Here is a 27,055-nt window from a genome sequence, read left to right on the forward strand (position 1 = left end):
TGTTACTCCATCAGTGTAATTTAGTTGTAAAGTATGATTACCTAGTTCTGTTTAGACACGAACAAGGACACAAGAACAGCAAAGACCCGACTTCGACTCTTCCAATGATTGGAATATAAAGTACTGCCCAACAAAGTTTTATAGATGGTTGCACATTTTTATAATAAAGTATATTCTTCAAACTGTTTTGAGTTTAGCCAAGAATCTCATTAATGATGCCATCTAAACCGAGGTTACTACACCACCCTGTCTGCATACCAGAGGGGATTTATCAAGATCATCCCGCAACACCCATCACATCCCGATTACTAAATGACTGCATCTTCACTGCCCTCCAGTTTAAAACTCTGACGTAAGAAGCTGTACTCAGATCTGTATTTTGTAAACGGGTGATCTTTCCATCTCACCACTAACTTCTGACCTAAAGGCTCTTTCAATAGCCCTTTTTCTCTTCTTCTGACAAAGCATTTCTTTTTTCTCTAAATGCTTCATTTTGCATCTGCTTTTACTGTGGAGGTATCCTTCCACAAGTATTTGCAGCTTCCTCTTCCTCTTCCTCGTCAGGCAATTTTAATTCTGAAAATTTCATCTGGAGTGAGAGGAAGAGACCTGTAAGAGTAACCTGGACACCCAAATCCCGGACTGAAACCTCCCGCGCCCCCTTCCACACAAGCAGCCTTGGAGGTTGGCCGCGGCGCAGGACACCAAACCGCCCCAGTCACAACCTCCGCACCCCCGCGGGCTCTCATCCCGGAAGTCCTGCTTTAAACTTGTGGTATGGAGGATTTGGCGAGGTTTGGGGTTTTGAGGCTTTCTCTTTTGGTCTGAATTAATAAAAAAAAAACACCCCCTGTGCCGACAGGAGCCCCGCTGGAGCCCTGAGAGAGGCCCACCGCATCCCCGCCCGCGCCATGCCGGCGCAGCCCCGTCACCGCCGAGCCCCGCCCCTCGGCCCGCCCCGCCAGCGCTGGCCAATCAGAGCGCGCCCGCCCCAGGGCACAGCCCTGCGAAACGAAGGGACCCGAACCGCTTCGTCCGTTTCCGCCAGCGGAGCGCCAATAGTTTCCGACTGGTCCCGAAATCAGCGCCGAGCCTCTTCGGCAGCTTCCGGAAACACGGAAGGGAGGCGGATGACCGCGTTCGGCTGTCTCCGGCAGCGCAGGCGAAGGAAGGACGCCCTACCTCCCGCCCCGGCCGAGCATGCGGCTGCTCTCGCGAGCTCTACGCGCGGCGCAAGGCTTCCGGACCGCCGCGCTGCCCCCTCGGAGCTCCCGAGCAGCACCGGTCGGGGGAAGGGCGGCGGGGACATGCCCGCTGCAGCCGCGCCGCGGGCTGAGCGCCGGGCCTTGCTTAAACGAGCTGTTCGCCGCCCCCTCCTTACGCCGCCTGCTGGAGGCGCGGGCGCAGGACGGGGCGGGGCCGGAGCTAGCGGCGCGGATCCAGCTGCTGCGCGACAAGGAGCAGGAGCTGCGCGACACGCGGGAGCTGGCGCGGCAAGGTGCGGGGCGGGGGAGGAGGGGGGCGGAGCGGCGAGGGGCGGGGTCAGTGCGCCGCGGCACCTCCGGGGCGGGGTGATTTGCATATGCCGGCGCGATTGGTGGAGCGCCTCAAGGGGGCGGGCGGAGGCCGCCACGCGGCGCCGTGCACCTGCGCGGGCGGCGGCTCCGCGTGCGGGGGGCGCGGCACGTGCCGGCGCGGGGCGGTGGCGGGAGAGTGGCGAAAGGCGGGGAGGGTGGAAAACCGCTCAGCGAGGGAAGTCCGGGGCAGTTTCCTTGTGGCGTCCGGGGCCGGGAGCAAACAAACCTGAGTCGAGGTCAGGGTACAAGTGAACGTCAGCTGGAGTGAGAGGGAACGGCTCATCCGCGGGCGTGGGAGCCGCGCGTACCTGAAAGGAGAGCAGCGTGACAGCATCTGTTTCATATAAAATAAACATAATTAATCGGGGATTAATTTAACTTTCAGGTTAGCTTTAGTAGCTGCACGCTTTTAGTGTTTCCAAGTAGCAGATATTTTTTACCTTGAATCAAACTTCGTTTCGATAGCAGTTAGAAACCAAAACGCAGAAAAACAGTACTTTCAGATCAGTAGACGTTCACTAGGTCATGAAGTGTTCCCGAGATCATTTAATACTTATTGCTTCTCTAAATACTGCTTTAAAAAGAGTGTTAAGCGTAGTTGGTTATTTCAGCTGATGAGGATGACAAACACTGTCTGAAAGCCGGTGGTCTCTTATTTTCTATTCGTTCTCTCCCACCTCAGATTGAAAAAATGAGAACCGCTTCCTTTGAACAAATTAAACGATAACACAAACTAAGTGAATGAAACGCAATGGAGGATTTTTTTTCCCCTTCTTTCAGAACCTGCTGAAGAAGCCAGCATCATCAAAACCAGCTTTAGAACTTGAGCAAAGTGAAGTGATTACAAGGGCTTAGTCAGTAACTTTGAGCACCTCTGTAGTTCACACTTAAAAATATTTGTACATACTATTTTTAACTTATTTTAGAGCTTATATTGCATTTGCACCTTAAAGTATTCAAGTGCTAGATTTTTTTTAATCGTATAATAATTGCATTATGAATAGCTGATTTGATTGTAATCAATTTGTAATTCCTTAATTCTTATCCTTCCTTCTGTTGGCCTTGATGACTAGTCCTTGATCAGTCAGTTGTTGTTGTAAAGAAACGTAGATAGTTGGAAATAATCAAATTTACGTGTTTGAAGAGTTACAGTCATCAGCTAGTCAACCGTGCATGCTCTTAGCCAGCTGTAGGTAAAGCATGCTTGTTGTTTAAACCAATTTACGCATGATTGTCTTTTTAATTTCCTTCTTACAGAAGTGCTTGGGGGGGTGGTAATTCAGCAATGTTAAACCTAAATTGTAAAGTCAAAAAATTTCATTTAAAATTGTGCTAGTGACTAAATGCAGTTGCAGTGCTGAAAAGGTGTGGCTTTATTATAAGAGTGCATCTTCCATCTCAGATGAACACTTTTAAAAGCTTGCTGTACACAGAAAAAAGAAGTCTAGCGTCTTTCTTTTTCTTCTTTTGCTGCTGACTGTGCAATTATGTGTCCATGTGCCTGCCCCAGTTCCCCCTTTTTCATTGTGTGTACCTTTTTCTCCTTTTTAAGGTAATATTTTTTTTCTTCTGGGCAAGAGAGTTGAACCAATATATCGAAACTGTAGTACAGAAAAACAAGTCTTAATTGTAAAGCGTTAATGTTGATCAGTCAAGTAACACTTTAAAATTACAAGTTCCTCTTATTATGCAAGAGTTCTTCCATACCTTTGTTTTTAGTGATGTGTTAGAAGTTTTGCAGCTCTTCTGGAATAAATTGACAGAGAGAAAATAATTGAAATTGCTACTACTATCTTCAAATTTTTGCATACAATGCTAGGGGTAATAGTCCTTTTAATGAAGCGTGCCAATTGTGGGGCCGTTGTGCTCTTTAAAGTCTTTATGTTCCTGTCACAGTGAAATACAGAAAGTAATTTCCTAGAATCACAGAATGGATGAGGTGGGAAGAGACCTCTGGAGATTGTCCAATCCCACCTCCTGCTCAAGCAGGGTCACCTACACCAGGTTGCTCAGGGTTGTGTCCAGTTGGGTTTTGAATATCTCCAAGGATGGAGACTCCACAACCTCTCTGGGCAACCTGTGCCACTGCTTGACCACCAGCACAGCAATTGTTTTTTTGGCTGGGTTGAGGTGTTTTTGGATTTTTTTAATGTTTAAGTGGAACTTCTTGTACTTCAGATTTTCCCATGTCCCATACCTGAACAATATCAGAAAACATTCTTAATATGTACTGTTCATCTTTGTTACAGATCGTATTATTAATCTCATTTTCTGACAGATTTACTGCGGTGGGGATTTTTGTGGTGGTGTGTTTTGTGGTTGTGGGCTTTTTTTGTAGACTAAATTCTTCATGTGGTTATTTTTCAGAAGGTTTTCTGAGAGTGACACTGATATAAGTCTGAGGATTAACCATACTCAAATATTCCAGATGAGAGTGAAGATTTCCAGAAGCTTGCAGAAAGGGAAATCACCTCCTGTGAAGAAGAGATAGCTGATCTGAAACAGCAGGTTAGATCCCCTTTAAAAGCCCCTATTTCCTTGTCATTCCTAAGAAAGCCAAATTGTCTTCTCATAAGAGAATAAGATGTGTACAATAAACTCAGCTTCTTCTCCCCTTCCCGCCAATTATACCCCTCAAATAGTGTTTGTTATCTAAGGAAAATGAGAAAAATGCAGATGGTATAGAGACAGCCTGTAAGTAAGTACCTACTTATATGTGAAATTCTTTGAACCAATAAATCTTTATCAGTAGGTGCAATAGTTTGTCTTATCTGAGTGTACCTTTAGGGATGTCCAGCTTTTTATCTATTGGAAACATTAAACTTGTGTACTATCACACACACTAGTGTTTTTTAAAACTAGTTACTAAAGTAACTACTTTAAACTTATATACCTTATATAGGTTCTACATAGTATCTGTTATTTAACATTGAAATAATGATCTTTACATAAACAAGTTGTTATGTATTCTTAATGTTACTGGCAAGTAGAAGCTGATATTGTCACATTCTTTATTCCTTGGACAGCAATACAACAGTCACTTCATAAATATTTTTGTAAATACTTACAATTTTGCCAAAAGAAGTTGTCTGTGGAAACATCATCTAATGCTAGTAAGGGAGGGTAGTTGAAAAGCATTTGTGAATCATCCAAAGTTTTGTATTTAGCCTGCAAAAATGTGATAGAGTTTTTTGGTTCTAGTCTGTCTTACTTCTACAGATCAGTATAAGACTGGCTCTCCCTTTTTAAATAAATAAATGAATACTACAGCTGAGTTGTTGAAGTACTGTCCTGAACATCCATACCTTACCTCTGCAGTTGAGAGTAGGTTAAAAGGGAATCTGATGGGAAGAGAGATGCTCAATGGTCTCGCAAGAACCGGTGTGTATGCGATGATGTACTCCTGAGGGTGACAACTTCTGTGAAGTTTTGTAGGTGTTGAGAGACCTGTGTAGCTTCTGCAACTGTGAAGAGACACAGGGAGCCTTACTGCAATGCAGCATCCTGCCTCACATCTCTCTCTGATTGCTGCTTCTTCACTGCAGGAGGCATGAGAGGCCTGTCCTCTGGGCAACCAAGGAGTTAGTGCAGGAGAACACAGCCTGGGTCGATTATGGACTTGTCTGGCGTTTTATACTGTCTCGGTTGCAGATAGCAGTGTCAGAGGGAAGTCTTAGCTGGATGTTTTTGTATTCACAGATAGTGTTGCTTTTGATTCCTTCAGAAGAAATGGACAAGAGTGATCTTGTTATGGAAGTAACCGCTGGAGTTGGAGGGCAGGAAGCCATGCTGTTCACCTCGGAGATATTTGATATGTATCAACGATATGCTGCCTATAAAAAGTGGAAATTTGAAATATTAGAATATTTTCCCAGTGAAATAGGTCAGTAACAAAAACACTTCATCTTTGTAACTTTTTAATTTGAATTGAAACACTCATTCATATGACACCTGAATTTCCTAACTACAGGAAGCTAATTTGCACTAACTTAATTTTAGAAGCAGAAGATTGTTTGAATGTCTGAGAACAATTTTCCTCAGCTTCAGTGTTTGAGAATGAAATTCCATTTCAGAAGTACTGTTACTGAAGTGCTAAAAAGTAAAACTTGTCTTTCAGTAGTTTCAAAGAGTAGAAATGGAACTAAGTGCTTGGAGGAAGAAAATTCAGAAAGTGATGCAGATATGTTGTTTTAGCTTTATTTTTTTACAAATACAGATTACACATACCTTTTATTTGGATATACTGTTCTACTTAGTTACTTAATGTTTCTAGTGCTTATAGATCAGTTTGGTAGCAGATTGAAAGTCTGTTTATTATTGTGGATCTGTTGGCAGAGAGGGACGTTTAATCTCAAACATCTTGAATTTATTTGAAATAATGTCCTCTGAGGATTTATATAAGGAAGTGGGATGTTTGGATATATTATCTGTAACAGCTAATGGAAGAGCAACGTGGAGGAATTGTTGAGACTTTGAGAGGAGAGATAGGAGATGTAATTATTTATGAAAGTCTTCAACTAAAATTTCACAGATAATCGGTTTAACAGCTTGGTGCCACCAAAAAGAGACGTTTCTCCTTTATCCCCTCTTCCTTACTGCCTCTCTGCGTGTCTGAGCAATCCTACCTTTTTTTTTTTCGGTCTGTTTTGATGTTCTTTCACTTAAACTGGGTAAGACTGCTTTTTACAACTGGGATAGCTTTTTGTCTGGTTAATGTGTTAAGTGAGCTCACATAAGATAAACAGCAGCAAGGGGCTGAATGCAAGGAGGTGGGAAAAATGGATATTCTGGTGATGGTGAGCTGTGAAGTTGGTTCATTGTACCGCATCAACAGTGTCTTTGCTGTTGGGGATGGGGATTGGTAGGTTTACACAACAAACTAAAGCAGTGGCACATGTTAGTTAATTTTAGCTTAATCCAGTAAGTGTGTAAACTTGTTTCAGAAAGATCAGGCTGCTGTCTTTTCATTACTGCTGACTTCTTTGCGTTGGCAGTTGTGATTATGTGTTTGCAGAGTCCCATCACCAAGTTAATCCAACTGAAAACCAGCACCAAAACACCCCTCGATTAATTTTCAGGTAATGCAGCACAAGAGAAGAGGAAGAACACTCATGGGGGCAGTGGAGGCAGAAGTGTGTGGCTACTAGTGGTGCCAGTGAGAAAACCAGGGACCTCCTTCCAGGAGTGAGACGTTCAGTCCACATATGCCATCTGTGAAACTGCAATCTGAAACCTGGAGACATGCCCATGCCCAACCGGTGGCAGGGATTTTGTTTTTTGACAGATTGCTAGCCCCAGTTCTCAGCAGTCTAGATTTGCTAAGTCTGTCTGTGTCAGCAGATCTGCAGGCTGTTACCCCATGCTGTTATGAGTAAAGCTAGCATGCTTTGTTTGCCTACGTTTTGCAGTGGAGGTAATTTATATATTATAGCGGGTATGGATCAGTAGATGGGCAATTGTGCAGTTTACTGCTCCTAGCTCAGATTGATTGTGAAACTTTAACTGTATTCATACTTTCATTGGTATTTTTTGCTTTTTTTAGTGAAAATTTGAAGTGGAAATGGGAAAAGCTAGGATGTTAGGATATGCAGTCTGTCAGAAAAACTCTAATCTCTTTTCAGTCAACAATATAATTGCAGAGAGATTTTTAGCAAGCTTTAAGAAATGTGAAGCATCTTCTAGTGCTGCTTCTGTTTACTTACACCATATTTTGCACTTGATGTTTTCAGGTATCTTGAACGTTTTCAGTTTCAACCATGTAGAAATTAACAAAAAAAAAGTATCCACAAGTCTCCTAACTGAGCTTCTCAAGTCATTGAGCTACACTACCCTTGTGATAAGGGTCTTTCTGTGCCTTAAGACCCTTCTTGCATAAGTGTAGTTTTTGATTCACTGTTATATATTGAGGGATTAAAAGGTTCAAAAGTTGAACACCGTGAAGGAATGCAGTTGGACATCACAAACTGAGAACTTGAAAATCTAGGTACAGGTTTGATTTGTTGTCTGTATTCCAACCTCAAAAAAGGGAGATTGTCTTCACTTCAAACTTCAGTTTGACCTCGGTGACGGGTCATGGAACAGGTTATCTTGAGTGCTATTAATGAGCACATACAGGTTAACCGGGTGATCAGGCCCAGTCAACATGGGTTTATGAAAGGCAGGTCTTGCCAATCAAACCTGATCACCTTCTATGACAGGGTGACCCGCCTGGTTGACGAGGGAAGGGCTGTGGATGTAGTTTTCCTTGACCTCAGTAAAGCCTTTGATACAGTTTCTCATAGTGTTCTGGTGGAGAAACTGGTAACTGCTGGCCTGGATAGGTACACCCTCCTTTGGGTTAAAAACTGGCAGGACAGCCGGGCCCCAAGAGTGGTGGTAAATGGGGCTAAATCCGGCTGGAGGCCGGTCACCAGTGGGGTTCCCCAGGGCTCAGTGCTGGGTCCAGTTCTGTTTAACATCGTTATCAATGACCTGGATGAGGGGATTGAATGTACCCTCAGTAAATTTGCGGACGACACCAAGCTGGGAGGCTGTGTTGATCTGCTCGAGGGCAGGGAGGCCCTTCAGAGGGATTTGAACAGACTGGATCGTTGGGCTGAGGCCAATGGCATGAGCTTTAATAAGGCCAAGTGCAGAGTCCTTCACTTGGGGTATAAAAACCCCAAGCATCGCTATAGACTCGGGGAAGAGTGGCTGGAGAGCTGCCTGGCGGAGAAGGACCTGGGCGTGTTGGTTGACTACCGGCTTGATATGAGCCAGCAGTGTGCCCAGGTGGCCAAAAAGGCCAATGGGATACTGGCGTGTATCAAGAATAGTGTGACCAGCAGGAATAGGGAAGTGATCCTGCCCCTGTACTCGGCACTGGTGAGGCCGCACCTGGAATATTGTGTCCAGTTTTGGGTCCCTCGCTTTAAGAGAGATATTGAGCTCCTGGAGCGAGTCCAAAGAAGGGCGACTAAACTGGTCAAGGGGCTGGAAAATAAAACTTATGGGGAGCGGCTGAGGGAGTTGGGGCTGTTTGGCCTGGAGAAGAGGAGGCTGAGGGGACACCTGATTACAGCCTACAAATACTTGAGAAAAGATGGTGGGGAGGTAGGGGAAGGGCTCTTTACATTAGTGATGGGTGATAGAACAAGAGGAAATGGGTATAAGCTTAGTCAGGGGAGATTCAGGTTGGATGTTAGGAAGTATTTCTTCTCTGAAAGGGTTGTCAGCCACTGGAATAGGCTGCCCAGGGAGGTGGTTGAGTCCCCATCCCTGGATGTGTTTAAGAATAGGGTGGATGATCTACTTGGGGATATGATTTAATGGGGATTAGGGATGGTTGGACTTGATGATCTCTAAGGTCTTTTCCAACCCAGAAATCTATGAATCTGTGAATCACTTGTCAGATATGCAGATACAATTTAATTTATCATGGACTTCACTTACACTTCTGGGTTCTTAAAATCTTTAATAGAATTTGATTTTAAAAGTGTTATATCAGTAACATGTTCAAACAATAATTTTCTTTAGAGTTCTGAGTATGTGACTTATTTCAAGTTGATGAACATGAGTTCAGGTTTTCATAATATCACGATCTCCTAGAGTGGCTGCTGTCAATTCAATTAATACATATTTTTTAATTTCATGAGCCTTGAATTCTGTATTGTTTATTAACTAATTTTTTATTAATAATAAACTTTTTTTTATGGTCAAGAGGTCATTTATCAAGTAAATTATTTGCACATTTCAAGTGAAGGTAGGGACAAGAAGCTTCATGTTACAACACAGCTTGTTGCTGAAAGAGGAGAGTCATGTTTATCCCTGTTCATGACCAGGGAAATGCTTTGCAAGGAGCTGAGCTCGTTCAGTCTTAGAGGACAAGAGAAATATGTTAACTTTTTTTTTTAAAGTTGACCTACCCTAAGGGATGCCACTTTGCAAAAACAGCATGTTCAAAATTTAGCACACATGTTAAAGCACAGACCTACATGTTGTTATTTGTCCACTGCCTCTCACCCTGTAATGGCAGACAGAGACAGAGAGAGGGAACTCTGTCTTGAACTGGGTATAAGATGCCACATAAAACCAGAGTGCAAACCCACACTTCTGTTCTGTTAATTTTTTTTTTTTTAAAAAATTGAGTAAACTTGGTGCACATTAGATGGATATAAACAGTATGGGAGAAGGGTCTGGGTCTTTTCCATTTCATATGCTAGGGGAAGAGGAGAGTTGCCCTTTTCATTGAGGCAGACTTGGGTAGGGTGAACCCCAGCAGTCACATACAACTTCACCTTGAGAACATAGTTTCACTGTCAGCTTAGGCTGTCCCACCTTTCAGCCAGCTACCAGCCATATGTTCCTTCTCTCTCTCAGCTCTAGCAATTTTGAGGCCACAGTGCTAATTGGATCAATCCCCTGATTTGGCTTAAAAAGTCTCTGTTATTGGATAGTTTTAAGTCAGGTCTGACTCAACTTGCAGTCCTGTGGTTGGAAGAGAAAGGGAGTTGTGATTGATTACCCTTTTGGTGGAAAGCTCAGTCCTTGGACAAGGAGCCCACACCCTCAGAGGCATTCTCTTTAATGCCTTAAATGGGAAATTGAAGTAATACATTAACCTAGTATATATCTAGCCGTATTTTCTCTTTGAAATGGCTAGATTTTTAATGGATATATATTTATTTTAAACTTTTGTCTTTCTGAGGGCTTGCCTGTGCACTGAAAGGAATGTTTAGGAAGGTAGGATGTAAATTCAGAGGAAGAACAAAGGCAGCACTAGCCTTTGTCAGCCTCTTTTAGTGTATTTTATGATCTTACTTAAATGACTGTGTATTATGAAAATTGAGGAGACAGAAATAAGTTGGGAGGTAAGGACACTACAGATGGCACTGCCACTGAAAGACATGTTTGAACCGTCAGGTTCCAAGTGTCTGCGCTGTGCTGAGTAAGAATGGAGTTGAGGATGCTGCTGGTAACACTAGACTGTTGCATCCCATCCACAATCCGGTTTTATGGACTGCATGAGCAAAAATAAGGGCCTACATGAAAACGTCGAACTCCCTCATTTCAGAGAGCTCCAGAATTTGGCTGAAATCTGAATGTGAGCATATGTGAACAAGGTGAATGTTAAACAAAGCTGCAATTAAGAATTGATTTCAGTCCAATCTTAATGGACTTTATTGACCTACCCTAAGGGATGCCGCTTTGCAAAAACAGCACGTTCAAGATTTAGCACACATGTTAAAGCACAGACCTACATTTTGTTATTTGTCCACTGCCTCTCACCCTGTAATGGCAGACAGAGGCACACATAGGGGACTCTGTCTCAATCTGGATATAAGATGTCACACAAAAACCGAGTGCAAACCCACACTTCTGTGCACATCAGCTTTCAGGATAGAAGGAGACATTTTAGGTGAAAGGGGCGAGTATATAGTTAGTAAGAGCTAACCGTATTTGTCAGGCCTATGGGGTGTCTGCCAGGGTAAAGAGTTTGTTGAAATTTGTCTCTGCATTTCATATTAAACCTGTTGGTAATAGTTGATTTGAAACAGTATGACCTAAATACCTGTCTTTTGAACGAGTTTGTCATCTCGTGCTAAGCACTATGGTGTCACAGGCACACTATTGTCACTACAAACTTAAACTCTCCTGAACGTGTCACAGATGTGCCTGCAGTTCAAATAGACAAACTGTACCCACGATATATATCTTTATGCCAGGAGAAGTGAGGGAGAAAAGACAGAACATTAGTTTTTGTAATGGACTGCTTATCACATAATTAATACTTGTCAGTAGTGCCATAGCCTTGTGGGCATTCACGTTATTTTCACTCTTGACGTAGCCTGGCTTCTTCCTCATGTGCAGAGGTTGCTTATGATTTTTTTAGTACTTGCTTTTATATGTAAAGGACTAAATAAGTTTTATTAGTCAACTACATTAATTATTTTAGGTTATATAAGATTCTTCTAGAGTAAAGAAGAAATCTTTTGTTCTTTTGAATAGTGTTTGCATAGTAGTAGAAAGATTTCACGGTACCTGTTAGAATGAAACTTATTGATATAAACTGAAGATTTTGACAGGTATTCTTATTTGTTAAACTACATGTTTTATGGTCAGATTTATTTTAAACATGACAGATTTATCTTACAGAATTGATAGTAGATAATGGCTATAAATTAAATCAGTGAAGCACTAGTTATGTCGAATAGGGCAGCTGAATCAAAGTGGTGCAGATTTGCACAAGTAGGAGAGGAGTATGAATAATACTCATCCTTTAGAGAGTTAGTTTTTTTCCCATTGAATGGTAAAGTTCTCAACTAACAATAAAAAATTGATGTAGTTTCTGAAGGTGGCTTTCAAAATTTGATCTTTATATAAACTTACTACTGGTGTTAGAGTTCTACTATGGTTTATCATGATATGTGTACATGTGTGTACATGGTTCGTAGACAATCTTTTTATGTATATAAAAAGAATCAATTGAATTCTATAAAAAAGAATTTGACAGTCCTTTACATGAGATAGTGTGTGAGTATCTGTGTCTGGCTTTGTTTTAAGAATTTTCTTGCATTTTCAGTATAATTCTATAATTCTGCCTAAGAATTTACATAGTAATGTCATAATTTTAAGAAACAAATGACAATGATGTCTAAATACACTGTTTGAAATATAAAAGCATAGTACCAGTAGTTTTTCTTACAGTTTTACAACTAGTTTTCTGTGGCATTTAAGGTGGCCTAAGACATGCAGTTGCCAGTATAGCAGGTCTTGAAGCTTACAAGTACATGAAATTTGAAGGAGGAGTGCATCGTGTTCAGCGGGTGCCAAAGACAGAAAAACAAGGACGCATTCACACCAGCACAATGACTGTTGCAATATTACCCCAACCCACTGAGGTAATATTTATCTTTTAGTATAACAGACTTTACCATGAGCAATGTTTTTACATGCCATATTGCTGATATCCAGGTGTTTTCTGTTTCTCTTGTTATTCTCTCTTAATGATGTTTTTTTTTAGTATTAGTTAGTTTTAAACTAAGTTGTATTTGTTTGTTTTTTTTTGTCTAGAGAGGTGAAATAAAAAATTCCTGGATTTGCTCGTAATCCTAATCTCAAGAAAGTCACTGACAGTTTACTTCACTGTAACTTGAAAATTCAGTATGACTGTCTTGCATGTTTTGTGGAAAACTCTACATTTTTTACGAAGTAACAAAAGACTGAATTAGTTTGCACAGCTCACAGGGATTTCTTTTAGCACCTTCTCTTCCTCGTTTTTGTAGTGTCCTCACTTTCCCCTTTCAAAGTGTACAGATGATAATTTATTCTCACCATATTTGCTTGGTTAAAAACAGCTGGTTAAGAATTAAAGCTTTGTTTTGATCTTTGGTTCATGTTGACTTAGCAAATTGTCAAAGATAATATTCCTTGCTATTCTCTCCCAAAGTTGTCTTGCTCCTTCCTCCCAGAGACCATCGCCCCATTCCAGAGCCAGCCAAGGGAATATGTTCTATTGTATTTAAAAAACACCTGGGCAAGTTCAAATATTGATTAAGTCTGCTGGAAGAGGGTGTAGAGCTTTCAGAAGAGCGAGAAGATTAGTGCTAAGGGTTGATTATGCCTTAAGCTACTATTTTTCTGATTTCCTGGCTTCCACCATATCACGTTCCAGTCTGGCTACTAGGTATTGTTAATATAAGTAGATGTGAGCTACCACTTATAAACCTTAAAAAGTTTAATCTTACTTGAAAGTGCCTTATAAAATAAACCAGCTGTGCATATTTGACATAAGTCTACAAAGAAAACAACATAAATATGTTCCTTTGTTTGTTTGTTTGTTTGTTTTCTGTCTCCCATGACAGATGAAGCTGCAAATTAATCCGAAAGATTTACGGATAGAAACAAAGCGAGCTAGTGGAGCTGGAGGCCAGCACGTCAATACCACAGACAGTGCGGTACGGATAGTTCATATTCCAACAGGTGCTTAATTTTTTCCTTAGTAGATCTACATTTCAAAACTGCTGTCAGAATTTCTTCTGAAACAATGTTTTTTGTTTCAAACCTGGACAACAGTAGAGCAGAGCTCTCATACAGTTTTCATGTGTGTTTATAGTCCTGTAAATGCACCATCTTGTGCCCACTCCAATTTGTAATAGTGAAGACTACTGGCTTCAGTAGGTAAGCTACCCATTTTGCCATTAAGCATGACACTCTAAAAGCATCCAGATCAGTTTCTATGAAGAAGTTATATTTAAGCTTTAAAATAATGGAAAAGAAACTGAAAAACAGAGTAGGTTAAAATCTGATGACTCACCTTTTCTTGACTAGTCTCCAAAAGAGAGATTGCTCTATTTCCATATTAAAATGTTGCTTTTAATTGCAGAGTCTACTCAGGATGCCAGGTTCCATTTGTCTGCTGGCTCCTTTCCCATAGATTACACACATAATTAGGAGGCCCATCCCCCAGGGCTCAGGTTAGGAAATGTAGGAGGGATAAGATACACCTTCAAATGCTACCTGATTTTAGCTATCATATCTTTTTTAATTGCCATTCCTAAGCTTTTTACTTTCCTTTGAGCAATCCACAACAGCTGCCTTGACTTTCATTGCTTTTTAACTTTTCCTCCTCTCTACTGCAAACATTACTCAGGCTTTACAGCCTCAGGGTAGTCCCAAGTGCTCTTTATCTTCAAGTATCCAGATTTTTGCCACCCATTTCTTTGTATTTATTGGAGACATTAATCCATTCTGCACTTGTTGCATCACCTCAGTAAAGCAGAAGGTAAACAGGGAAGAGGATAGAATTCTACTCACGATACGGTGACAAAAAAGTACTTCAGATTCAAAAAGTTCTGGATTGCCTGACTGTTTGGAAAAAAAACCCACAAACTAAAACCAGCAAATGGACTTAGTTTTTGTTGAAGGCAGTTAGTAGTGTTTGTTGTAGAAATCTTAGAATGTATTGCAATTTTTTTTTTGTGATTATGCACTAGAGATGGTTCAAAGAGGGTTTTATATCTCACCTTATCTCCTGACATTTTCCTATTCCACCTTTCCCTTCTTCGTTCCTCTTGATCTTTCTTCATTTACAGTTGTCCTGTTACTTATTCTATTTCTGTCACCCTAATTCTGTTTATAAACCTTCATTGTGAAGGTTTGTAAAATAAAAGTTGTTTTTAAATAAGTCTTTCATAAAGTAATGCTATGTAATCTTATAAAAGCATACTGTAGTCTTACCAGAGTTACTTAATCTTAGCTTGTGCTGTCTCCTTCCTGTATTTCTTCTCCCTACTCCATTATTAGGCTGTTCTCTTCTCATCTTAATTTGAATTGTATGTTTTGGGGGGAGAAACCACACCTTTTTTTTAAAGAAAATAGTGCCCACTTTTGTATATTCAGATTTTATTTTATATACTCACTATCTCATTTATTTTACTGCTCCTTAAGTCCAAAATTTCCTGGAACTGTGGCCAAAAATTTCAAGCATTAAAGGTGTCTTCTGTAGGTCAGATCACATCACTTATCTTTTGTTTCATTATCTACCTATTGCCCAACATATCGAATTAAATTTCTCATCTTACCCCTTAAAGCACCTGTACCACTCAGCCTGCACTTCTTTCCCAAAATGTATCGTTAGACATTAATAAGCCTGGAGTTTTACGTTCCCAGTCCAAAATATGTATTGAAGAAAGAAACAGCTTATTGTAACATCAAAAAAATTATTCTAGAAATTGCAAAACCCCTTTAGTATGTGTTACTGTTGAGTGTTAAATGTCATGATATTTTTGGCAGGGATCGTGTCTGAATGTCAGCAAGAAAGATCTCAAATTAGAAACAAAGAGAAGGCTATGCAAATGCTATGTGCTAAACTATACAATGCCAAACTGGAAGAAGAAACCAAAAAGAGAAACAGTGTTCGAAAGATTCAGGTAAGTTTCACTTCATAGAGATATAATTCTGTACAAGCGTATGTTCTTGGGGTAACTCCCATGTTGAATTGCAAACTGTAAGTTGAAATACAGAGGAACAGCAGCCCAGGGAAGACTTACATGAGGCGAAAAAATTACATTCTACTTGAGCAATAAAGGTAATTTATTAGCCAGACTTAAAATTTCAGTAGTATGTAAATTCTGGAGATCTCGTGAAACAAACTGGATTAGAACATGAAGAACCAGAACAGTACTAGAAAACGATAGAGCAAAATTGTTCTTTTACAATTTGAGAACAATTACTGCAATTACTGAACTGGTCTAAGCACTATATAACAAATTTTGGATAATCATAAGAGGAGGAGAAAGCTTTCTCTTTAGATGCTTAATCAATATTTCATCTTTTTTATAAAAATACGATGATGATAAACTGATTCTTCTTACTTGATAGATTGGGACTAAAGGAAGATCAGAGAAGATCAGAACATACAACTTTCCGCAGGACCGGATTACTGACCACAGGATAAGCAGATCAGTGCATCATATTGAGTGTTTCATGCTAGGGGAAGAAATGCTAGATGAAATGATACAAACTCTGAGACAATATGCTGATTATGAATCTTTAATGGAAATTATTTCAGAAAATGAAAAAAAGAGTCTATCCTGAATGTTGCTTTTTGTCAGCCCATTACAACAGATGTAAGCATTTGTCTGCAGAGGAGCTTCTTGGAACACCACCCAGAAAATGCAACTGCTTTTTCGATCACGAAAGACACCAAAACTTGTTTCTTCATGACTGATAAACAGTTTTCTTACTTGCTAAGTAAAAGACTTTATTACCTTTATATGAGGCATTATTGCTGCAGCAGGCCGCTTAAAAAGCAAATTTGACTGGGCAAGAAGTAACTGCAGTTTTAAACTTTCTTCACTGAGAAGATACTGATACGCCGCTCTTAAAAGGTACGCATTAAAAAATGAGCTATTTCTATTTCCAGTTTTCATTTAAACAATAGTTTAAACATCAGTACAGTGTCAAGTAGCTTACTTGAGAGAACAAAAAAAATCCTATTTTGTTTCAGTGTTTGGAAGAAGTGATAAGTAAATGACCTCACTACTAATCTGCGTATTTGTTAATCACTGACACGTGGCATGGGAGAAGGAGTCACAGTGTATCTCCTTCATGTTTTCATGGCCTTCTGGCCCTTATTAATAAACACAAAAAATTGTTTAGGAGTATCACTTGTTCCAAATGAAAAGCTGTGGAAGCCAAGTGACAAGTTATGTGAGTTGGTTTTGAAGAGAGTGTTTCTGTTCCTGAGTCAAAAGGTAAAAGAATCATTACAATATTGTTTGGCTGGTATTTCAGTCTCCATTTGGCTTCAATTCAGTTCCTCCTTCATGTTTTTAATTGGCTATGCAGTTTATTGATTTTCTAAAAGTTTTGTAGTAGGAGCGGCATCTTACTGCGTTTGTTTATTTACCAGCATCTTAAAACATTTGATCTGTGAAAGCAAAGTAAAACTTTTGCTTTTCCAATCTACTGATATATGTGCACATTTATATCTGTGGGTAAAGAAGACTTTAACCTTTGTTTTAGACCACATTTTACAATCCCAAATACATACTGCAATACAAAACCTGCAGCTTCCATGCCACATTATCCCATCATGCATTGTACCTATGTGTGTGTGTATATACACACAGAATGTACTTCAAATATAAATATCCGTAAATAAGAAATTGAAACCTAAGGAAAAATGTTACCATGAATATGAGGGTGTTTACTTTCAGACTTCTAATTAAAATTAGCGTAAGAAATTAAAAGAAGAACGAAGTGAGTTTGCTACAGACACCTTATAGAAATGCATTATTTAAACGTCCTATATAAAAATCAACTGATTATTATCAGTTTATTCTTTTATTAAATTTGAGACTGTATTTTGAACAAATGCATGTCAAAAACTGCGTAAAATCATTTAATACCTTTATCAGCTTTGTTTTCTAGGAAATACTGCATGGTAACTATGATTAAGTTCCGAATCTATTAATTAAAGATGCATACGTTAACTTCAGATGTAGGAGTGCCTGTATGCATAAGATGAGGCACACGTATTTCCTATTGGTACATGTGAGACCTAGGTCTAGATTTACTACCAGGTCGACAACTCCCAACCAGCACATATAATCATAGATTCATAGAATTGTCTGGTTGGAAGAGACCTTCAAGATCATCGAGTCCAACCATTCACCCTGCACTGTCAGGGTCCCTAAACCATGTTGCTCGACACCAAATCCACACGGTTTTTAAACACCTCCAGGGATGGGGACTCCACCACCTCCCTGGGCAGCCTGTTCCAATACTTCACAACCCTCTCTGTAAAGAAATTTTTCCTGATATCTAACCTAAATTTCCCCTGGCACAACTTGAGGCCATTCCCTCTCGTCCTGTCATTCATAATGTGAGAGAAGAGACTGACCCCCATCTCCCTACAACTTCCTTTCAGGTAATTGTAGAGAGCGATAAGGTCCCCCCTGAGCCTCCTCTTCTCCAGACTAAACAGTCCCAGCTCCCTCAGCCACTCCTCACAGGACAAGTTCTCTAAACCCTTCACTAGTTTTGTTGCTCTTCTCTGAACCTGCTCCAGCACCTCATCATCCTTCTTGAAGTGAGGGGCCCAAAACTGGACACAGTACTCAAGGTGTGGCCTCACCAGTGCTGAGTATAGGGGGACAATCACTCCCCTGCTCCTGCTGGCCACATTGTTTCTGACACATGCCAGGATTCTGTTGGCTTTCTTGGCTGCTTGGGCACACTGCTGGCTGATGTTCAATCGGCTGTCGACCAGCACCCCCAGGTCCTTCTCTGCTGTGCAGCTTTCCAGCCACACTTCCCCAAGCCTGTAACACTGCAGGGGTTTGTTGTGGCCCAAGTGCAGGACCCGGCACTTGGTCTTGTTGAATTTCATACAGTTGGCCTCGGCCCATCGATCCAGTCTGTCCAGGTCCCTCTGTAGAGGAAAAGTGAAAATACACATTGATGCATTTTGTGTGTAAAATAATTATATATTGATTGAAGCAGAAGGTAGGACTGAAGTATTTATTCCTGCCAGATCAGTACTGTAAACGGAAGACTACAGAACACTTGTGACAAGTCATCTTGACTTCACCGAAGGCCAGGCTGTCTTATACCAAGTGGTGGATGGAGTTCGCAATTCCTTCTCTCTAACTTCAGCTTTCTCCGAGCAAATAAGGGCCATCAACCAAGCACTGGACTACTGCATGAAACTAAAGAGAGCGTTCAGGTCTTTGTCACCCTAGACTTTCTCTGATCCTGCAGCTGGTGGCCTGGTTGGTCAGATCTTGCCTGGCTCACAGCCTCCCCGTTCTTACCTATCTGCTGAACAGACTCTAGATGTGTTGTTGCCTTGCAAGCGGCCAGCCTCTGATCAGTGTGAGAAAAGCCAGACATCACGTGGTTCTGGCAGGAGGCTGACAGCTGAATCCCAAAACTGGCATCTGACAGTGTCGTACAAGGTGAACTTCACTATCTTAAATGGTACCTCCTTGGCCTGTCGTGGCAAGCTTTACTGCGTAAAGCCTTTGGTCTCTTTCTTGTTCCATACTTATTTTAATGCAGGATCTGTTGTCTCCCTACAACTGCGACCTCCCTGCACTGTGAGAAGGGTGTGTCACCAGGAGCAGTGGGATCCCTCCACTGATGCCCAGTCTGGTAGCTCCCGGTAGCACTTCTCCTCGCTCTGCCGACTGCTAATAATGTTGATCGCACTTTGACGGAAGTACATTTCTTCCACGGCAGGAACCCAGATGTGAGATCCACCGCCAGACTTAACAAACCCTTGCGCGGCGCAGGAGCTGGGCGCGCTCTGAGCGTGCGAGGGCGGTGGGAACATCCCAGGCGCATCCGTCTATAAAAGCAAACGCGGATGCAGGGAGGCGCCGAGCAGCGCTCAGGCGGGAGTCGCCCCCGTACCGGAGAAATCGCTTGTTCGCTTAGGAGAGCGCCGTGAGGCCGACCGGGTGCCGGAGGACGGGAGGAAGGGGCGGCCGGGCGGGCGACGCTGGCAGCGCGCCCCCGTCCCATCGGGAGCCCAGCCGTCTCCCAGGCTCCGCCCCCTGCCCCGCCCTCGCCTCTGTGGCGGGGGGCAGCGAGCGAGCCCGCGCGCGCCACCTCCCCGCCACTCGCCACGCTCCTTCCCCGGCCGAGGAGGGAAAATGTGAGCGTGGCCGGCTCCGCCCGCGGCGCCTCGGATTGGCCCCCGCCTTCTGCCCGCCTCCCATTGGCCGCACCGCCCCTGCCGCCGGCGTCCGATTGGCCGGCGCGGTTTTGGATACCAAATTCAAAGTTTTTAAAAGTACCCGGCGAGGGCAGCCGCGCACTCACTGCTCGCGGCCGCGGCGGAACAGCCCTGCAGGTGAGCGCGGGCGGGCGGCGGCGGGGCGCCGCACCGCACCGCACCGCAGTGAGGGCTCTGTCTCAGTGCCCGTTTGGGGTGGTGGGGCTCCGCGATGAGGGCTTTATCGCAGGGGCCGGTTCGGGGCAGCGGGATTCCGCGGTGAGGGCTCTGTAGCCGGGACGGCGCGGGATGGCGGGGGCAGCCGGCGAGCGTGGTGGCGGGATTCGGGGCGCTGGCGGCGCTGGCCGCGCTGCGAGGGGCGGCAGGCGGACCGGGGACGGGGATCTTTGGCGGCCGCCTGCCCTGCCGCTCTTTCCAGTCTCGCCCCGCAGCTATCCCGCCGGCGGGACGGGGTGGGATGGGACGGGATGGCGGCGCATGGGCGGCCGCGGATCGCCCCGGTCCCGCCACCGAGCCACGTGTGGGGCGCGCCCCGCACCAGCGCGTCCCGGCCCGGGTCTGGGCCGGGGTGGGGAGCGCAGCTCCCGCCGGCGGGCAGCGGCAGGCGGGGAGGCGCCGCGCCGCGCCGTCTCCCGCCCGCCTGGCCACGCCGCCGGAGGGGGGCATCCCCCCGGCGCGCTCCTGCCCTCCCCACCGCTACAGTTTCAGGGGGGGAATCCTCTAACGCAGGGGAAAACGGAGACCCTCGAAGGCGCAGAGTGGGGTTCCCGGGGCCGCGGGGCCCGGTCTACCTGCCGCCGACCCGGGCCATCTTGAGCGCTGGGCGGGAGCAGCCTGACAGCGCCGCGGGGGCCCGCGGCTGATCCCGCTCCGCCGGGGGTCGGGGCCGGCCCTGGCGCCCCAAAACATGGGAGCGAGGGGGCATTTCCTAATTCTGTAGGGTTTCAGGCCAAAAGCTCATCTGCTGGCTCGCGGCGCGCAAGCGAGGGGGGAAGGAGAGGAGGGGGCTTAGCGAGGGCTTGCATCTCTCCCCCAACTCACACTGTACAGAGCCATAAGCGTACTTGCTCCTTTCTTCCACCAAACGTAGGTAGGAAGAAGGGACTTCTTCTCTGAAACGTTCATGAAACACATTTCTCTAATACTTTTTTCCAAATCTGCTGGAAGTGCTTCAATCCTTTAAAATACCTGCTCAAATGGAGGAGCTTATTTTTCATACAGATTGAAAAGCATGTTGAAAATTATTTTCCTCTTAGATTTAAGGCGACAGAGATGGCTTCCTTCTCCCCTTCAGCCCTCGCCCATCCCCCCGCAATTGTTGATAGCACCACACTTCGGGGGGAGGGGAAAGAAACAGGGCAAGAAAAGCTCAATTTCCCTATAATATCTATCGATCTCCCGCCCTCTTAAAATCACTTGTAAGTGACTTTTATTTCCCTTTGACTATTGTTTAAGGGTCGCTGCTTTCCATTGTAATTTCCACATGCATGTGAGCGCTCAAGCTTTTCCTGTGCCACCCGGCCTCCTCCCTTTTTAAAAATGCCAGATACCTGGCGGCATCATCAGCATTGCCTCTGGCCTTGGAGGCAAACTTCTGGCTGCTCTGGCCTGGCTATACCCCCCAGGCCTGCTGTCACTCATGGATTCTCTGCCAACTGGTGCCCCTTGCGGGGACCGCGAGTGGAGGCGTTGGTGTGTCTCAAAGTAATCTGTACCGGTGGAATGGAAACAAAGTAAATCATCCAGTCAGTTTTCATCACCCCAGTTATATGCAGCATAAAGTTCCAATTTTAAGAAGAACTCCCGTAGATTTCAAGTATGACTGATCAAATCCTTAGTTCCACTAGTCATCTGTGTTTCAAACGCTAGAGGGTGAGTTAGATAAAAGCTTAAAATTCATAATGCAGAAGGAAGGCATGGTTGGTTCTTTGTAAGAAAAAGAATTCGTGATGCAGTTTATGCTGCGTTGTAATAATTTCCTTGGTGCTCTTTACAGGATACAAACAAAATAATGAAATCAAACCTTAATCAGTCTTTCAAAATGAAGTGCGATTTTGACTGTACGTCTCTTCACGCCGGGTTTGTACCGTTGAAGTCTGCTGTGGAGAAAACAAGACTGGAAGAATCCTGTCCCTTGAATTATGAGGAAGGCTGTTGCAAGAGCTGTGCTGAAGAGCAACAGAAAATACTTCTTAGTGACTCATACTGTGCAGCCCCCAGAAATCTAGATCTCAAAGATGAAGGAAGACCTGTACATAACAAAGAAAACAAACAAGTAACCCAGAGACTTGATGAAGATATCTATGAAATGGAGGCACTGGAAAACAGTAAATTTAGTGAGGACAGTGGTTATTCCTCTATGTTAAGTAGTCAATACACTGATGCAATAGAACATGAGGATAGTATACCTTTGGCTGGGAATCTCTGTGGCACACCAAAGCATTGTCTCATGAAGAACCAAAACCAAGCACAGTTTTCAAAGAAGACTTTGTTGCCAGTAATCCATTATGAAGAAATGATTTGCTCAACTTTGAAAAAAAGTGGTAAAAGAAATCTCAAGTCTTGGGCTGCGGTAGACAGAATTGTTTTTAGGGGAAAGGTTGAACTTTGTAACCTAATTGGAAAGAAGATGGGATTAGATAGAATAGACATTCTTGCTGAACTCTTCCAAAAGAACCTGAAGCATATATTAGCAAACGTTTTAAGGCATCTTGGTGAGATGGATTTAATAAAGTAAGTATATTGATCTCATTGTATTTCATTGGGAAAGTAAAAAACCTGATCAGGTGGCTTAAGAATGTTTTAGATATGGGGCTTGTGACATTTACTCAATGGTTAGTATTATATGTTAATATATTAAAACATGAACTCTCAATGTAAGTCATGATAAATATATACATATGGAGAATGTGTCTTTTCCCTAGAAGGCAAATTAAAGACTACAACAGTGATCATATCCATTCTTCTCCATGAAATGAAAAATTACATAATTATTCCCCCTATTAAATAGAAAGTTTTTCCCTTTCCTAGGAGGTAACTGATACATTTTTATTGTCTTTGCAGTTTTGCCAAAGTCAGCACAACATGGCAGAAGATTCTACAAGAAGATAAATGGATTTTCCAAATGTATAGTAAAGCTGTGAAAAACCTTTCTGTAAGTTTCTGTGCTTCTTAAATATTTCGAGCCTAAACCAGCAGGGCCTTTCTGCTATTTCAGGACTCCTCTCAGCCTTAAGAGATCACAGAAGAGTTTCTTCGATCGAAAACATTGTACCTGGAGTGTCTTGAGTTTGTCCTGCTAGGATGCCCTGTCTCAAGTGTTGCTAGTCACTTCAGTGTCTTTGGAGCCCAAGGAAGGTTGACTGAGAAGGTTACGCAAGGAGAGATGTGGATGTTCTTTAGAGCTTCCACATGTCCTGTGTTACAGAGGAAGGCAGGAAGGAGAGGGTCTGTTCTAGCACTGCCTGCTGGGCAAGCCCGAGGGGCTCTCAGCAGAGGCTTGCTTACTTCAGTGTTCCCGCTGATGCAGAAGGGAGAGAGACTGAAAGAAACCATACAAGGTCCAACCACATGAGCATTGCATTTTAACAAGGCAGGACTCTTTCAAAACATTAGAGGTGGTTTAGTTCCTTGAGAGATGGAGAGACAATGAAACAAGGCTTAGGATCTGCCACAGGATAAGGTAGTCAACTAGATGGAATTCTGTGAGGTACTTCATGGTGCTAGCCTGTTGGAATGAAACAGTTGGACACCACTGAACATTCATCCCATAAAGTTTGATTTCCTCCCTGCCATTGTATGCTTTTTCAACCTGAACTGCAAATTTAGAAAATTGGTGAGAGGAGTTTACTTCTCAGAAAGAAAACTTCAAGCATCCTTGTTCACTGTAAAGAATTAGAAATACTTTGTGCTTTAAAAAGTTATGCTGATTAATTTACACACTCTGCCTAAATAATTATGATGTGTTAATATGAAAGTAAGTTGCATTACATAATAGAAGATGGTTGGTTTTGATAGTCTAGACTAGGAGTCTGTTCTGTGCATTTGTAACAGTAGTGACTGAGAAAGCTAAGGTAAAATTAGCAGCATGTTACTTGGTACGATGCTTTATTATTGGCAAACTTGTAGCCAGGAGGAAGGACCAAAAATAAGTTGTTGACTTCTATTAAACAAAAAGTCAGTACTGGATAATTGTCTTCTCAAATTTTATTCTTGTTTTTCTTTTCATTAGAATGGCACTAAGACATCGGATCATGCTGCAACAAGGGACTATGTTCTTTACCGAGCAGCTTTAGCTTCCATTCAGAAAGCAACTCCACCAAACAACTTGATTAAAAAGGGCACCAGATCCAAAGCATCTAAGAGTCACAGCAGGCTCACAGAGTTTTCTGAGGTAACCAGTGATTTTCACTCATCTTTAGTTTGTCAAATGTTCACTGGCACACAATTGGCTGTAAAGCATGTTTCTGAAAGTACTGTCTCCAATTTGAAGTGCTTGTAACTCTTACTAGTATGGCTGCCAGATTTTGCTTATTCAGCTATTTTAAGATGATACCAGTAACTAAGTGGAGAATATTGGTACACCAGAATATTCTACAGCTTTTTTTCTTTTCACCTCTGGGTGTCTAGGTACTCTCAAAACAGCTTAGTGATTTTGGGGAGGGCTTAAATTTTGACTTGGATCAAACTTGAAAAAGTTTAGTCATTTCCACTTCGTTTCCGTGGGCTTATAATGAATCGTATGTTTTCCAGATATGGAATCCCACAAAAACTGTCAATTTCGACACTGATGGGCAATTTAAAAAAAAAAAAAAAAAAAAAAAAAGGAGAGAGGGGGGAAAAAAGAAATACCAAAGACTAAGTAGTTCTTATTTTAAAAAAATTAAACAAATGAGTATTTCTCTTGCTCATTCTATGCTTTTTTTCAACTAATTGTCTGACATTAAAATGGCTTTTTTTAACTGCATATTTGTATTGTGTCACACATTTGGAGTTGTCAACAACTGCCAGCAGCCTAAGTGTCCCTTCACTTTGTTATTTTTCTTAAGCTTTTTTTTTTCTGCATGTGTAAGTGCAGGTCTACATTGCAGACGTCTTAAAAGACTTTTAAAAATGTTTAATGAAAGTCATTGTTTGTTAATAAGCAACAGATTTTCCTAACTAGAAAAAGTTATACTCAAGCTCAGAAGTCTTATTCTGCAAATTGGTGCAATAAGAGAAGATGAGATAATCGCACTGGAAAGTATGATCAAGCTGCTCTAATACTATGTAGCACTTTGTAGCATCAGGAATCTGAAAGTTCAACTGTACACTAAAGTAGCAATCTAAAATTTTTTCCTTGATAAACATACATATGTCTATACACACACATTTAGATTATAAAAACATTTTACTTTTTACAGTTGATTGATGCAAGGCATTATACACAGGTCTATCATTTTCTAATGCTGAATGATTTTGAATGGTGGATCTGTTTTTGTGTCAAAAGTTAATTCATTGGAGAGAAGTAGGAATCACTTCCATTTGGGGTGTCGAGCCAAGTGCCCCACAGCTGAGATTTCTGGACACATCGCTCACTTTTCAAAAATGTTAATGATTTAAATGGAATTCAGATTTATTTTCTTTTTTAAGTTAAAGTTAACTAAATCACCATCCTTGGATGAGGCTTGGAGTATTCAGGAGGGCTGTTTTTCATACTGCTTTGCATTTAGTCCATCTGTCCTTTAAATTTAAAACTTAAATAATTTTAAATTGGCTACCTCTACTCTAGTCCAAAGTACCTGTAGTTATAGCCTGATTATTTCTGTTCAAGCTCCTTCAGAATTTGATACAACCATAACTAGGCTAAATTTGTAATTTCTCTCTAGAGTAGAAGTTATAATATGTTTTGTTGGCACTTAGATAACATCGGGGAATGTTTGAGGTGTGTATTTACCCTCCACTCATGATTTTTTTATATGCTTTTTCCAACAGGCTGCCAAGACCTTGAAAAACACTGAAAGCCTTAAAGTCTGCCAACACTGTGGCTCACCTGCAAAGTATGACTCCTATCTACAGAGAGCGACGTGCAATCGTGAAAGCTGTGGCTTTGACTTTTGCACAAAGTGCATGTGCAGCTACCACAGCTCCAGTGACTGCATGAGTGGCAAACCAGTGAAAACCACCTCTAAGATAGGGCCGTTTCCTGGGACTAAGAAAAGCAAACAGAATCTACGACGACTGTGATCCATCCATCCCAATACAGATTGTCAGATGCCCCGCAAAAGTTTTTTTTAGAATATGAAATTGTCCACAAAGAAAACCAAACAAAAAAAAAATGCTTTCTGCTATTTCTTATTAAAAAACCCATTAATTATATTATTCCTTTGTACTATTTGGTCGTGTTCAGATTCCTAGAGCTCGTCACAAATTTCCATTTTAAAAAGTCTTATTAGTCTATAAATTAAAAAGAAAATTCTGGATATGTATTCTAATAACATTTAAAATACTGTCCTGACAATTTGTCTCTTGTGTTCCAGTCTTCAAAACACCCCACAACAATATTGAACAAAACCAAAAAGTTTTGGCAAGTAGCCTTCGTAATGCTAGCAATTCTTGAATGGCAGAAGGGGGAAGTGTAAACTGTGTTTTATTTAAATATTTACTCTTGTTCAAAGGTCTTTTAAAAGCATTTATAGTGAGAATGTCAAGTGAGGTGAGTGAAGTCCCTTTTAACATAAAATTATGAGAAAGTCTAGATTTTACAATTTTTTCAAGGCTTTGCCTTAATTTTAAACTGTGAAAGTTCATAATACCATTTTCTCTGGTGGTTTACCGTATGGGAATCCTAAATTGTTGCACTAACTTTGTTTCGTCGTTCAGAAACTTCAGGTTTTCCTTGACAGGTGATAGCCTTTCCAACAAAAAAGAGTACTGTATCTTGACTATACTGCTAAAAAATTACTTTACCATTTTTTTCCAAATCATAAGATAATTTTTTAATATTTGTATATATTTGTAAATACTACTTTAAATATTATTCATGTTTGTCTTGTAAATGTGAAAATAAATTGCTGTTCTCAACAATTTGTTTGGCAAATCTGGAATTTCTAGTTATCATCTTAAAAGATTACTTTTTGTGCTCATATCTCAAGTCTTCTAGTTTGTGCTTCTTAAAAATGTTGGTTTAACAATTTTGAGGAACATTTCTTTTTACCTCCAGATAAGGGGGAAGAATTGGACTACATGGCTTCAGTGGTCACAACTGGAAATG

The 27,055-nt window shown here is 42.0% G+C and overlaps 2 protein-coding genes across 2 annotated transcripts; both read left to right on the forward strand.

The window, feature by feature from the left end:
* The first annotated feature begins 1,200 nt into the window (after positions 1-1,200).
* On the forward strand, positions 1,201-16,837 carry MTRF1L (mitochondrial translation release factor 1 like). Its single transcript, XM_086625126.1, has 7 exons — positions 1,201-1,498; positions 4,006-4,085; positions 5,277-5,460; positions 12,294-12,457; positions 13,421-13,538; positions 15,351-15,487; positions 15,939-16,837. Exons 1-7 carry the CDS (start codon positions 1,201-1,203, stop codon positions 16,152-16,154), a joined length of 1,197 nt encoding a protein of 398 aa, XP_086481252.1. The 3' UTR covers positions 16,155-16,837.
* A 1,826-nt stretch (positions 16,838-18,663) lies between these two features.
* On the forward strand, positions 18,664-26,028 carry FBXO5 (F-box protein 5). The gene is made up of 5 exons (XM_086625138.1): positions 18,664-18,795; positions 21,800-22,536; positions 22,867-22,957; positions 24,035-24,196; positions 25,777-26,028. The coding sequence occupies exons 2-5, from the start codon at positions 21,815-21,817 to the stop codon at positions 26,026-26,028; spliced, it is 1,227 nt and encodes a 408-aa protein (XP_086481264.1). The 5' UTR covers positions 18,664-18,795; positions 21,800-21,814.
* Positions 26,029-27,055: the final 1,027 nt, after the last annotated feature.

Source organism: Tauraco erythrolophus, chromosome 2, assembly GCF_009769465.1.
Source record: "Tauraco erythrolophus isolate bTauEry1 chromosome 2, bTauEry1.pri, whole genome shotgun sequence".
Taxonomy (NCBI): Eukaryota; Metazoa; Chordata; class Aves; order Musophagiformes; family Musophagidae; genus Tauraco; species Tauraco erythrolophus.

Bases quoted from the DNA above. Each gene is read 5' to 3' on its own strand.
- MTRF1L (XM_086625126.1), top strand. From the start codon at position 1,201: ATGCGGCTGCTCTCGCGAGCTCTACGCGCGGCGCAAGGCTTCCGGACC. The intron at 5,461-12,293 runs GTCAGTAACAAA...GTGGCATTTAAG, and splicing joins ATATTTTCCCAGTGAAATAG to GTGGCCTAAGACATGCAGTT. The intron at 13,539-15,350 runs GTGCTTAATTTT...TATTTTTGGCAG, and splicing joins GATAGTTCATATTCCAACAG to GGATCGTGTCTGAATGTCAG.
- FBXO5 (XM_086625138.1), top strand. From the start codon at position 21,815: ATGAAATCAAACCTTAATCAGTCTTTCAAAATGAAGTGCGATTTTGAC. The intron at 22,958-24,034 runs GTAAGTTTCTGT...TCTTTTCATTAG, and splicing joins AAGCTGTGAAAAACCTTTCT to AATGGCACTAAGACATCGGA. The intron at 24,197-25,776 runs GTAACCAGTGAT...TTTTTCCAACAG, and splicing joins GGCTCACAGAGTTTTCTGAG to GCTGCCAAGACCTTGAAAAA.